The sequence below is a fragment of the Garra rufa genome, chromosome 3, assembly GCF_049309525.1.
Source record: "Garra rufa chromosome 3, GarRuf1.0, whole genome shotgun sequence".
NCBI classification, from domain to species: domain Eukaryota; kingdom Metazoa; phylum Chordata; class Actinopteri; order Cypriniformes; family Cyprinidae; genus Garra; species Garra rufa.
This window is the reverse complement of record NC_133363.1, coordinates 60,876,613-60,891,686: the sequence shown is the minus strand read 5'-3', so window position 1 is coordinate 60,891,686 and position 15,074 is coordinate 60,876,613. Positions and strand designations below refer to the sequence as shown.

Sequence of the window (15,074 nt, the reverse complement as noted above, 5' to 3'; positions counted from 1 at the left end):
GCACATATTATTTCAAAGAGTTTTATTAGCTCTTGTTTAGTAAAAGTATAAAAATGTAAAATGTATCATTAATGATATTTTAAGTTCTTTAGCTTTCACCTTCAGGCATTATGAGTAATATGGCTATTATATCAGTAATGTTAAATAATTCTTTATGCATCTTTATTTGCATGAGGATACTAATCATGAGCTCCAAAAAATAAATTGATAATTTTCAATCTATTTACTTGCAAACACTCAAAAACACTCAATTTTATCTTTCTACAGAATTGTAGGCAAAGAAGCCAGTTTGTATTTACAAACTGTTTGTATTTACAAAGTATTAAACAATGTTTGATTCAACAAAAGGTAATGGAGAAAGGAGATTGAAAACACATTGTCAATTGAAGGTGGGTTGGATTCATCTGATCTACAGTGAGTCTAGCCCAAACTTTAGCTCTCATGTTGATTATTAATAATCCAAAACAAACATTTTAATATACCATGATTGGAGTAAGATCATTGTTGTATATCAGTGATGATTACTCACCTGTCACAGTCAAAGTCACTACATCACTCCATTCAGAGCATAATGAATCTCTAAAGCAGTAACAGCTGCATGTCTGTTTGGACTGTACAGTGATCTTGATCTCTTTCTCCTCAGAGTTGTGCTGTTCATCCCCACACTTCCACATGTATGACCAATCTTCCCCTTGTATGCCACATGTGAGAGTGACAGTGTCTCCTCTGAATATCTGTGATGGTTCAGGCTGAACAGTCAGATGAGGTTTAAGTGTCTCTATAAGAACTGAAAAAGCAAAAGTTATGGTAACTCCATCTCTCCTTAACCCTACATCAACGTTACTGCGCGCGCACACACACACACACACACACACACACACACACACACACACACACACACACACACACACACACACACACACACACACACACACACACACACACACACACACACACACACACACACACACACACACACACACAAGAACTGCAAAGAACATTGGTGTACAAACATTGTCACTGGACCCTATCAACTTTCAACATATAAACAAAAATGTTAAATTTTTTTGTACATTTTGTGCACATGAAAAGGAAGGCATATGCGTTTGAGTAAATGAGGACAGAATTATCATTTGGGGGTGAACCTCGTCTTTAATGGCCTTTTTGCAATTTTATTATACATCTGAGCATAACATACTCTATATAGAGCATCAGACTCACATGATACAGTCAGTGTAACAGCATCACTGATCTCTGACTTCTCTCCATCACTTTTTCTGTGTCCTCTACAGGTGATGCTACTGCTACTGTCAGATACACCAGTTCTGATCCTTAATTCTCTATCAGTGCTGAAGGGCAGAGATGATCCCTTCACAAACCAGCTGTATGTCCAGTCATCTTCAGGTCCTGGTATTTCACATCTGACTGTGACTTCACCACTTTTATCATGCTCTGTAATCACTGCAGCCTTAGGTTTCCCTATAGTGTCACATAAAACACTCAGATGCAATTTTAAAATGAGTAATATTAGAGATTAGAGAAGTTAATTTTATAGAGAGCTCATATCATTTAGGACCCAATAAAAGAAATAAACAACAAACACAACACACTGCACACAAACACTTTCTACTTTTGTTCCACTGTGTTATACGTGAGACAATTTTAAGAAATATATATATATATATATATATATATATATATATATATATATATATATATATATCACCTTGAGCTTGCCCAGGGTGGATGTTTGAAATCAGCACTACAAAGCAAAAAAAGACAAATCACACTGATTAAAAGATGCTGTTGCTGTAAATATTTGGAACAGAACTATGTGAATACCTGTCAAACATTAGTTAGAAATTACATATTAATTATTAATTTCATTCATTTTAAATCACCACTTGAATGGTTTATGCAGATTATGAGGAGGAAGACCGAAATGTGACCCTAGACCACAAAACCAGACATGGATATATTTGTAGCAATAGCCAACAATACATTGCATGGGACAAAATTATTGATATTTTTCTTTTATGTCAAAATCATTAGGATCCATGAAGATAATATGTAAATTTACTACCATAATTATATCAAAACTTTTTGATTAGTAATATACATTGCCAAGACCGTTATTTGGATAACTTTGATGGCGATTTCCTAAATATGTTTTTTTTTTTTTTTTTTTTTTGCACCCTCAGATTCCAGATTTTCAAAATAGTAGTATCTCGGCCAAATATTGTCCTATCCTAACAAACCATAGATCAAAATTGATCCAGGGTCACAAATTAAAACTCATTAACCTTAAAACATTTGAGAAGCTGTGTGGAGATGCAGTGGAAGTGCAGGTCTTATTTCTTGGTTTCAAGTAGAAAGTGTGTTTGTTGTGAATATTTAGATCTGGTGACTTTATTTATTTTTTATTTTTAGCTCACAGGCAGCATTTAAAAACATCTTGGCCACCTGTTGGAAAATACTCACCCTCATATAAACATTCACTTATTTCACATTTCCAATATTTATAGGGGAATTTAGATGTTTAAAAAGTTGTTGTTAAGCATTAGATTATTATGTTTATGCTGAAATTGTATTCATTTAATTTTTTAGTTTTTCATAATCTGCCTGTAAATGTTTTAGACTTTAGACTTGCAGTACATTATTAATAAACTCACAATCAGGCTACACTGAATTAAATGGTTTAAAGGAACACTCCACTTTTTTTGGAAATAGGCTCATTCTCCAACTCCCACCGAGTTTGTAAGTTGAGTTTTACCGTTTTGAAATCCATTCAGCCGTTCTCCGGTTCTGGCGATATCACTTTTAGCGTAGCTTAGCATAATTGAATCCTATTAGACCAAGTTTGCTGCCGTAACATGGCCAAAGTAGGCAGAGTAATATCACGCAGCGCCTGAAATTAGTTCCCAGCTAGTTTTGCATTTGCACATGTGCTGCGTGATATTACTGCGCCTGCTTCGGCCATGTTACGGCAGCAAACTTCCTTGACTATTACACCGGAATGGGAGTGTAGTTCCTAATCTTATCGGCCTAGAAAATCACAGCTTTACATTTTCGCCGGTATTAGTACACGATTAGGGCTGCACGATTAATCGAAGGCGATTGTCATGCGTATTTTGTTAATAAAGCCAGTTCTGTGATTAGCCGTAAATCTCCAGCACCTGTTTTGAGATGGTGCAGCACAGAGCCCGTAGTTCACTTAGAAGATACGTCTAACCTTGTTCATAATCGAAATCGATTTAATCGCACGATTATGCAATCGAAAAGAAATCGTTTGCGATAATGAGAGCTGTTGGTGTAGCTTCTCAGTGAACTACGGCGCTGTGTAAAAAATGGTGCTACATCTCAAAGCACATGAAAATACCACCTTAAATAATATATTTCCTCCAAACTTACTTCATAACATCAGTCGAGTGTTTGAAGTTAATCCTTCTGTGAAATGATGTAGCTTCTTACACATAATACGGCACAGAACATAGTTCATAATATTCTACGCAGTGATGAAGGCATTGCAGTGTAACTATACTTTATTATAATGAAAATTATAATAATATGAACTTCAGTAAACAATATATTGTCGTAGTTGTGTGTTTATTAGTCACACTGAATCAATGAAAGCAGTTAAATCTTTATTTAGCTTTATTCAGCTGCAGCGATAGGTGTTTTCTAGATTTCTCCTTCAGGTGTTTTTGGCGTTTGCAACAGAGAGAGCCTTCTGGCCTTTGGATGAAGATTTACTGCTGATCACAGATCACATAGAAATGGAAATCACAGTGCTTCACTAAAAGATACGCATAACAATCACAGCTTCTGATTAATCACGATTGTGATTTCATTTCGATTTATCGTGCAGCCCTATACACGATATAATTACAGAAAAGTCAAGTTTTAAATAGGACAAATATCGAAACTCGGTCATTTTTTGAATGCGTTGCTATTGGTCTAATAGGATTCAATGATCTATGCTAAGCTATGCTAAAAATTATATCAGCAGAACAAGAAAACGGCTGAATGGATTTCAAAACGGTAAAACTCAACTTATTAACTCGGGGGGAGTTGGAGAATGAGCCTATTTCCAAAAAAAAAGTGGAGTGTTCCTTTAAGACATTGAAGACAAACCGCTGGTTACAGCAGTAAAATGCAGGGGGGAAAGATAAATAAATAAAGGATTTTCTCACACTGTTTAAAAATAGTTCACTGTAAAAAAAAATGCTGCCTTACAATTATAAGTTTATCAACTCAGATATCTATGTTTTCGTGTAGTACAACTTAACATTTCATGTTGACTTTTTTTTTACAGTGTTCAACTCTTATTCACACTGTTTCTTTAATCTATATAGCAGTCAATAATAATTGGAAAGTTGAAGTGAAAGAGTAAGCGTGAAGAAAACATTTATGTGCATTACTAAGAATATAGGTAATGCTGTCATGATACAAATAAAGCCATAGATTAATATAGATCTTATTTTCCATGACATCAGTGATTCATGTGGGAAGTGCTATCATTGTGGTCAGTAACGTCTCTGGCCAGAGTTTGTGTAAGGACCACAAGCCATCTCACATTATCTATATATGGTTATTATACTGCTGAACAAATCAATTTCCAACACAACAACAAGAGTTATACAACAGAGTTATACATCACAAGTAAAGACTAAATGTAGATGCACTAACTGCAAGTGAAGATCAACTGAAGAAAACAAAGATGGCACATCAAATAATATTTCATCTTCACACAGTTATCATGAGCTACAGACAGATTTGATACTCTGTCATACACGTGAAACAGATACGATTAAATACAATACACTGATTCACTACATCATTATGAAAATAAAATGAAAGATAGTAAAATGCAAAAATAAAATGATAGTACTTACAGAGCATTAGAGGAAGTGGACTGAACTTCATACTGATGAATTAATGGCTCACTGTCAAAAACACAGGCTGTGTAATAGACTCAACACTTCCTGTGCCGACACATTAGAGACTCTCCTTTCCGTCTCTGTTTGGTGGTCACATGTTAATATGATGAAACAGTCTGAACAGGGATAAACACAATCATAAAAGGATTCCACACACTGTTCTAGTGTATTAAAGGCCTTTTGTGAATAGTAGCTTGTGTTAAGGCCTACCAGTTTCAAAGGAACCACTGAATCCACTGTAAACAGAGACAGAATCTTACTGAATAAGATGATGTACAGCCACAGTCCTCAATGGCATTGCAAATTTGCAAGTGGCTTGAACATTCACCACCACACTGAAATGTGTCCTGTTTGGTGCCAACGTTAGTTATAGTTACACTTTTACTTAAACATCGATAGCAATCTGCTGGGGAGATTAATCTGCTGACTAGATAAACAAGTCAGGAGAAAAAACGACATGGCATCGTTTTCATTTGTGAGAAATCAAACATGGCATCTACGCTGTTGTAATTCCATCCAAGTGTTGTGTGCGCCCTCATCTGGATCCAGAAGGTAACTTCTGTCATTTGGAGATTTTGTTTTATATCAGTTTCAAATCTTTTGAATCTATCACCAAAACGATCATTTTGAAAGATGCTTTCAGTGTAGTGGTCAGACAGCTGTACAGAACCACAACCTATGGTGTGAGGTTTAACTAAGACCCAATCTTACATCAAACCCTAATCCTTACTTCTATCATTTATCATTTACTTTATAATTTCTATCATTTATATTAATGATGTTTTAACTTTACTATAGCTTTCACCTTCAGGCATTATGGCTGTAATATGTCTTCATGTTCATTAAACTTAATAGGTTCATATGAATATTATTCTCATAATGAAGGTGCAAGTGGATAAAATCACAAGCTCCAAAAATTCATTCCATTTAATCTAATCCATTTAATGTTTAATTCAACAAAAGTTTGTAAGAAAGGAAAAATTTAAATACACATTGTTTATTAAAGATAAATCTGATCTGCTGCGAGTCACGCCTTTAACTCTTGTTAAGAAACACACACTGTAAACCACACATGCTAAAAACACTTCCTTCAATTCCACTGTTATACATGTGAAGATTTTAAAAAATATATATAAATCACCTTGAGTTTGTCCAGGGTGGATGTTTGAAATCTGCACTAAAAAAAAAAAGAAGAAGCAAAAGACATTGATTTATAGATATTGTTGTTTGAATACCTTTCAAACATTGTTTAGAAATGTTACATACATACATTTTGCATACATAAATACATAGCTATAAGATCAATATGAGGTGGAAGACTGAAATTAAAACAGAACACTATTTGCGAATAACTGTATATATTTTAATAATGAGTTCCACAAATAATGTATGTAGATGCACCAACTATGGGTGCTCTACCAATATATCAAACATAACAAAAAACAAGAACATGACTGCATGTTGAACCTTAAATGATTAATAATACATTGATCTAATACATCTAGACCACATCAGAGTGTGTTTCATCTTCACACACGAGCTACAAATGGATTTGATATTCTGTAACAGATTATCAGTAGCATGAAAAAAAAAAACAGATACAATTAATACAAATTAACACTGATTCACTACATCATTATGAAAACATGCCTGAAAGGAAAAATGATACTCACAGAGTAGAAGTGGACTGAGCTCCATACTGATCTATTTAATGATGTGCTGTCAACAGACTCAACACTTCCTGTGCAAACACATAAATAAAAGAGAGAACTTGGAAATATTTAATACAAATAGATATTGGATTCAAATTATGATTGATACATTGATTGAGGATGTGGTATTGCTACATACAAATGTGATTTTAGTCACATTTGTAAATTCACATCAGCTGGATTGCGTATATTGAACATTATGATAGAATGGAAAGAATGTGTTGACAAATATCAAACAATATTGCATATGTTTCTGTTTGAAAGACACTCACAATAGAAGAAAAGTGGTCATCTCTGGCTTGCTAAAACAAGTAGATGATGCTTTAAGCCACTACGTGAATTGAATCTCACAAAACGATAAACTAATATGTATTTTTAAACAAGCAAACAAACAACCAAAACAAAAAATATTAGCTGTATCTGGTGAGACACTGCAGGTGAATAGGGCAAAAAAAAAAAAATAAATAAATAAAAATTACCTTTTTTTGGGGAATAAAATGTATAAAATCAAGCAAATCATATACAAATCCTTCTGTATAAACCTTCAGGATAAAGACAGGAATAGAAATGTAAAGTTTGGTGTGTGTGTAAGTGCTACTGAAGTGGAGATTTATGGCTCAGTGTAGAAGAAAAAACTTCCATTATGATTGAAAACTATTGACAAAAATAGATAAAGTGCTATAAAAGAAACACTTTACAGTGTTTTTTTGATGTTTTCTTCCCACTAGCTAAAAAAACACTTTATGAAAAACCAAAAAGCCTAAAATCTCGAACTTGATAGGTGCATGAAAAAACTTAAAAGAAACTTTGTGTTGTAATTGTCACAGTTCTGTCTGTTTGTCATTGGTTTTTCCCATTTGTCTTTCCCCCGTTGATCTGTCATTTGGTTTAGCCCTTCGTCAGAGTGATTCCCTGCACCTGTCCTTGTATAATTAGTCACCTGTGTTTAATGATTAGTCACCCTTTATAAGTTTGTCCTTCAGTTCAGTTGATGTCGGTCTTTATTTGTTGTTACTGTTACATGTGTGTGGATTATCCTGCCTGTTCCTTGAAGAAGATATTAAATATAGTGTTAATTGTTGATCTCGACTTCGTCTCGTTCATCCAGCACGTCTATACCGTAACAGTAATATGATTATAAGAGTATTATGTTTAATCTATATTCATATTGAATTTGATCTAATTAAAGAGTCCTGAGCCATTCATATTCTCATTCTTTCTTGTACATATTCCTGTTGACTTGAATGCAAAGCTACATTAGACAGAATAGAAAAAAAAGGATATATTTTTAAAGCTGGAACTGAATTGTGTTTTATTCAGGTCACATTATTAACACTATTGTAAGACTGGACGTACAGTAGTAGTTTTACCAAATGTTGTTTTACTCTGTTCCTGAGAAAAAGGAAATGTGAAGACACAAATGTTTCTAAGAATTTTTGATTGATTTCATAACAAAATGGGCTGTTGAATCACCACCAGTCCACCAAACCTGACTTATTGTTGTCTCTCTGTGGATTTAACCAATTCACAGCCTCACCAAAAGTGCCAAAGTTTGTCTTAAAATTATCATATATAAAATGTCGATAGACAAAGAAGCTCATGAACATGCAGTTGGTGTCAGATACTACAGCAGCAGCAGAAAGTTGAGAACAGCAGTAGATGAAGATGCAATCCTTTAAAGATTTTGTGCTTTTCATAGTGTTTTCAGAGTGGCAAAATAAATAAACTCAATTACCTCAATTTTATTTAAAAAAAAAAAAAAAAATGCAAAAACATTTTAAATGTTGACGTGATTTCAGTGCTAAACATGCTTGTATATTTCTCCCAAAAAATATCCAATAAATATTTTTTTTTTACACAAACTGAAGTGGTTTACATCAGGCTGTCAGTTTGAAATATGTAATGGATGGAATGAGTTTTCATAGCATAAGAGATGGAGAAAAGGTTAAAACAATGAAATATACATAAAGAGCATAAAATATAGGCCTACATTTGAGAATTCACAAAGTCAAAGGCTGGAAAGAAAAGTTCCTTTTAACTTCATGACAAGACCCTCATGATTTTGAGGATAATCCTCATGAAATCAGTCTGTGAACAGGTCACACAATCACTAACATAGCCAGCCAGTCAGTGTTAGACACTCAGCATTATATAAATATATTAAATATTTACGTATTGTAGAGACATACATCTGTAACACACATTTAAACACATTTACAGTCAGTAGATGCTTTTATTCAAAGCCACTATGAGGAAGGATAAATGGAATACAAAAATTGAATTCATCTTAAATAATGTGTTACAAATATTAAATGTCACTTCTCAAACGTTAAAATCTGCAACAACATACAATCAAATGTATCAGGCAAAAGTTAAAATGAAATAATTTTCCTACACAGCAAGTGTCATGAACAAAACTGTACACTTTATTAAGCTAGAAACACTAAATCTAGTGGATGATAATTATCATGTCATGTCATTTACATGAATTGTGGATATAAAATGATTATGAAAACTGTTCTATGGATACTCAGAAACTTTTAAGTTCTATAGAACTAGAATATGTATGCTTTGTCTATGGCATTGCTGCAAAAACCTCCTTTTGGAAACTATTTTTAGGAGAAAAAAGAAGAAAGATTGAGTGCCTCATTCGAGAAGATGAATTTTGTAAAAGAAACAACTAAACCCAATGCAGAACGATAAAAAAAAAAAAAAAAAGGAAGGAAATGATGACTGATTTAGCTAATAATTACCATGTCTCACCAATGCTCTTCAAGAAAGGTCTGAACAGTTCTTTCATGGTATTGTCATTACGAGGGATTTTCTTCACGAGGTCTCGTGTGTTCAGTATTGACTGCAGTTCACCCCACTGTTTTAGCATTTGGTCTGCCAGGTCAACTCTGTCTCCGTGCTCTAATGAGCTCCTGTGTATTTTGTATTTTTCATTCCAGCACATTACGTATTTAATTTTCTTCAGGTCTTCTTCAGACAGCTCATTTAAGATCTGAAGAAGAGTGTCACTCCATCCATGTAGAGCTGAAACTTTGTACAAAAATGGTTGTACTATAAAAATATATCCTTTTTTTTAGCTCAGTCAAACTATAAAACACTGCCTCTGCTGAATGCATTAATAATTATCATTTAACTTTTAATATAACAAATTAACTACTTACCTTTTGAACGAAACGTGTGCAACTGTATTTGGTTGCTGCTTTTTATGGACACCACTGAGACATCTTGACAGAGTTTTCTATGATAGCCTGCATGTTCAGTTTTATACTGATCCTCATGTGTTCTCCAATCGATAGCTTTTTGTTGGCACATTTGTAACTCTATTTTCAGTTCTTCAATCTCAGTATCCTTTTCCCTTACTTGTTTTTTCAGTGTTTCGTTCTCTGTGTTCTTCCCTATTAGTTCATTGATCTTTATGTCAAGTTGATGTTCCAGATCTGCGATTTCTTCACGTAGGCCAGAGAGGTCAAGATCTTGAATTCTTGAGTATCTTGATTGTAACCTCTCTATCTTTTTTTCTTTTTCTTGAACAATGGCATTTAGCCTCATTATTTCTGCATCCTTTAGATCAAGTAATCTTTTAATGGAGTTATTATTTTGTGTTTTTATATTTAATAGTAAGTTTTCCTTGAAGGCTGAGAGAGTAGTGATTTTAGATTTGATTCTCTCAACAAGACGTCTCCAGTCTGACAGTAATGTATAAGTAACTTCTGTCTCAGCTGAAAGTTTAAAATAACATGCTGAATTCTTCCTGGCAATGAGCTCTTGAATTGTCTCAGTGATATGGTTGCTGTCATTGTTTCGAATCACAAAATATCTTTCTCCACATTTTTTGATTAAAGGTTGAAGATTTGTTGATGTGATATATTCATCAATGGAACCGCTTAGTTTTTCTCCATTGGTGAAGATCACTATGGTATGTTTCCACAGCTGAGCAGTAAGCTCACTCTCTAGGGTGCTGATGTTCGACTCTGACAGCTCAGAGTTCACTTTTAGTACCAAGAGGACTGCGTGAGGTCCAGACCAGTATAAAGACTTCACACAGTGAACAATTTCATTTTTGGTTTTCTTTGATCTACTCAAATCTCCTCTCCAGCCTGGGGTGCGAGCCAAATGAATCCGTGTCCCTGATACTGTACGAGTTTTCCTGATGTGGACACTTCTATAAGCCATCCAGAATGTGAAAACTTTTTTCTTTAGGATGGCATTAGCAATATTGTTTTTTCCAGCACCTTGACTTCCAATCAGCACAAGTTTAAGTTCCTCAAAAATAGGCTGAATTTCTGAAAAGGTTAAATGTTCAATTAAATTTAAAAACTGTAAATTTATTTTTTAAAAGTGCACTCAGTAACATTTGTTTATATTGCACTGGCCAATATGCCATGACTGAATATATACTGACATCTGTATTGATTTATAAACCTCACTTCATAAGAACAATAATGCTGGTCTAAAGAACATGGAAGTGCATTTAGTAATATAGTAATAGCTTCCATTAGTCCACCATATTTTTATATTTGTTACAATATAAAAATCACAATAAATTGCACTGAGATTCACAATAAGTCTGGTTGTCAGATGTATTGCTACTGTAAGACATTGCTTATACTAAACAAATAAATACACATTTTAAAATAACATACAGGTCCTTTTGAAAAAATTAGCATATTGTGATAAAGTTCATTATTTTCTGTAATGTACTGATAAACATTAGACTTAGATTCATTACACACATCTGAAGTAGTTCAAGCCTTTTATTGTTTTATTATTGATGATTTTGGCATACAGATCATGAAAACCCAAAATTCCTATCTAAAAATATTTCATCCGACCAATAAAAGAAAAGTGTTTTTAATACAAAAAAAGTCAACCTTCAAATAATTATGTTCAGTTATGCACTCAATACTTGGTCGGGAATCCTTTTGCAGAAATGACTGCTTCAATGCGGCGTGGCATGAAGGCAATCAGCCTGTGGCACTGCTGAGGTGTTATGGAGGCCCAGGATGCTTCGATAGCGGCCTTAAGCTCATCCAGAGTGTTGGGTCTTGCGTCTCTCAACTTTCTCTTCACAATATCCCACAGATTCTCTATGGGGTTCAGGTCAGGAGAGTTGGCAGGCCAATTGAGCACAGTAATACCATGGTCAGTAAACCATTTACCAGTGGTTTTGGCACTGTGAGCAGGTGCCAGGTCGTGCTGAAAAATGAAATCTTCATCTACATAAAGCTTTTCAGTAGATGAAAGCATGAAGTGCTCCAAAATCTCCTGATAGCTAGCTGCATTGACCCTGCCCTTGATAAAACACAGTGGACCAACACCAGCAGCTGACATGGCACCCCAGACCATCACTGACTGTGGGTACTTGACACTGGACTTCAGGCATTTTGGCCTTTCCCTCTCCCCAGTCTTCCTCCAGACTCTGGCACCTTGATTTCCGAATGACATGCAAAATTTGCTTTCATCCGAAAAAAATACTTTGGACCACTGTCCCCCAAGGAATCGGTCCCTCTCCACAATCTTCCTCAGGGTCCGGTCACCTCTTCTCGTTGTGCAGCGTTTTCTGCCACACTTTTTCCTTCCCACAGACTTCCCATTGAGGTGCCTTGATACAGCACTCTGGGAACAGCCTATTCATTCAGAAATTTCTTTCTGTGTCTTACCCTCTTGCTTGAGGGTGTCAATGATGGCCTTCTGGACAGCAGTCAGGTCGGCAGTCTTACCCATGATTGCGGTTTTGAGTAATAAACCAGGCTGGGAGTTTTTAAAAGCATCAGGAATCTTTTGCAGGTGTTTAGAGTTAATTAGTTGATTCAGATGATTAGGTTAATAGCTCGTTTAGAGAATGATATGCTAATTTTTTTAGATAGGAATTTTGTGTTTTCATGAGCTGTATGCCAAAATCATCAATATTAAAACAATAAAAGGCTTGAACTACTTCAGTTGTGTGTAATGAATCTAAAATATATGAAAGTCTAATGTTTATCAGTACATTACAGAAAATACTGAACTTCACAATATATTAATTTTTGGAAAAGGACCTGTATACATAAATACACAGATGTCCATACTCTCACCTTCATCATGTCCTAACAAGGGCACTTGGTCCTCTTGTGCTAAATCAGAAAAACAATCAATTGTAAAACTTACAATTATTACATTTATTTATTTATAACACAACTTACATACACTGGAACCCATTTTTGCATATATTAGTCAGGAAAAGTCTTATTAACTTCAGTCCAATACCTTCCTAATGAATAAACATAAAATAAAGGATAGAAATGATAGAATATTTGTTCAAAAAAATCATTCATTTGTAGCTCTACTCATTTTATCTTCAGTTATCTACTAAACACTGTCAACTAATGTACTAACTACTATGAACAATTTAATAAATTAAACTAAAACGATGGTGGAAAGATCAAGCTTTTAATACCCATTTATTAAGAATTGTCCATCAGAAGTCCTGATCTGAGAGGGAATTTTCCAGGAAGTCTGGTATACAAATCAGTTCTGATACAGATGCAGATAATTTTTTATTGATCTTAATAAATTGTTTTATGGCGCTCAGTGAAAAATGATTGGTTGGTAGGTGAATTGATTAAAACAAGAGTTAATGCTATTGAATTTCATTTAGCATATAAATAAGAAAAGAGACCGGCTCGTCAAAATACTTTCAAATGCTTGTAAAGATACTTTCAAAATAGAGCACTCTCATTGAGAACAGCATTATATTTACTTACATCAGTTTTCCCTCGAATTGAATTAAAGCTGCTATTTAGGTCAAACATGAGTTCACAAAACAGGAAGCATTACACACAGCCAGAGAAGGAAAATGTTCTCCTTTCATCTGCATATTGATGAGAGATGAGATGAAGTCCAAAATTCGTCAAGATGTTTTAGATACTGCTTAAAATTATGAATATATGAATACAATAGAGAACAAGAATATTAGCATGACCATTGTACTCTTCGTGTCCTTACGGGAACCCTATCTGTAGATATCCATCCCTCTTTTCTCCTTTTTCCTCAAAGTCATGTGACTCGATTTAGCTCTCTACACAGACAAACAAGTATGACCAAATATCTTTCACTAATGTTGGTCCAATGACAGTTTTATTCAAAATATTTCAATACACTTCAATACACTTTCATTTTAGTTTTTTTTTTTATATGACATTTATTTTCCAGAACAAAGGCCAGAAAAGAAAACGAGTACATTATAGTTACAAATAAATATCTCTGATAATTCAAAATAAAAGAGTTCCAAACAGATCATAACATCAACAGGGTGTGAGGAGAGGGGAAAAGGCAAATACAAAAATACTACAATAACAAAATAATAACATTTAGACAAATAAAAGAGTTACAAAGAGTAAGAGTTACAAAGGTATAATGTGGTATTAAAAAAAAAAAAAACATAAATAAGTTATCACATTCCTAAGTGATCTAATACAGGCTTCCATATTTTCCAAAATATATCTAGCTTATCATTAACCACTGAACCACTGATGTAACATTGACTAGTTTTACAATGTCCTTATAACGTTTCTGTGCCTTGACTATCTATATTGTCTATAGAGGGTCAAAGAGCTTTCGGATTATATATATATATAAAAAAATCTTAATTTGTGTTCTGAAGTTGAATGAAGTATTTCAGGTTTGGAACGACATGAGGGTGAGCAATTAATGACAGATTTTTCATTTTTGGGTAAACTAACCATTAAAGGTTTCTTTTTCACCTGTCTTGTGACACACAAAAGTGAAACTGAAAGCTGCTCTATAAATATATGAACCTCACAAAATGACTGATGAATTGATTAAAACAACACTTAATTTATCACTTTAGTTTTGCTAGGAACTGCTAGAATGTTCAACTCAACTATTGCATCTGCTTTGGTAATAGAAAAGAATGTCAAAATACTTTCAAATGCTTGTAAAGATACTTCACAAATATAGCACTCTCATTTTATCAAATTACTGAATCATTATATTTACTTACATGAGTTTCCTCATGTGAGTAAATATGTGAATAAGTGAATTAGATCTGTTTAGGTGCATGTTTTCACAAAACACTGTTACATATTGCTGGAGAAATATTCTCCTCAGCACAATGATTGTTTGGCCACAATGATGTAGCCTTAATTTGGCGTAAAAAAAGGAGAAGCCTTCAATCCTAAGAACACCATCCCCACTGTCAAACATGGTGGTGGGAACCTAATGTTTTGGGGGTGTTTTTCAGCCGGTGAACCAGGGAATCTAATCACAGTAAATGGCACCATGAAAATGGAGCAATACATCAAAAATCTCAACAACAACATCAGGCAGTCTGCAGAAAAATGTGGCCTTGGGCACCAGTGGACATGGTTAGCAGACAAAAACATTAATGTTTTGCAGTGGCCCAGCCAAA

At 34.2% G+C, this 15,074-nt stretch overlaps 1 protein-coding gene across 1 annotated transcript in view; it reads right to left on the bottom strand.

The window, feature by feature from the left end:
• Positions 1-15,074, bottom strand: part of LOC141331691 (B-cell receptor CD22) — a 79,845-nt gene that overhangs the window by 443 nt on the left and 64,328 nt on the right. The window contains exon 6 of the mRNA XM_073836726.1: positions 530-776. Coding sequence (XP_073692827.1) covers positions 530-776 — 247 coding nt within the window. The remainder of the gene's footprint in view (positions 1-529; positions 777-15,074) is intronic.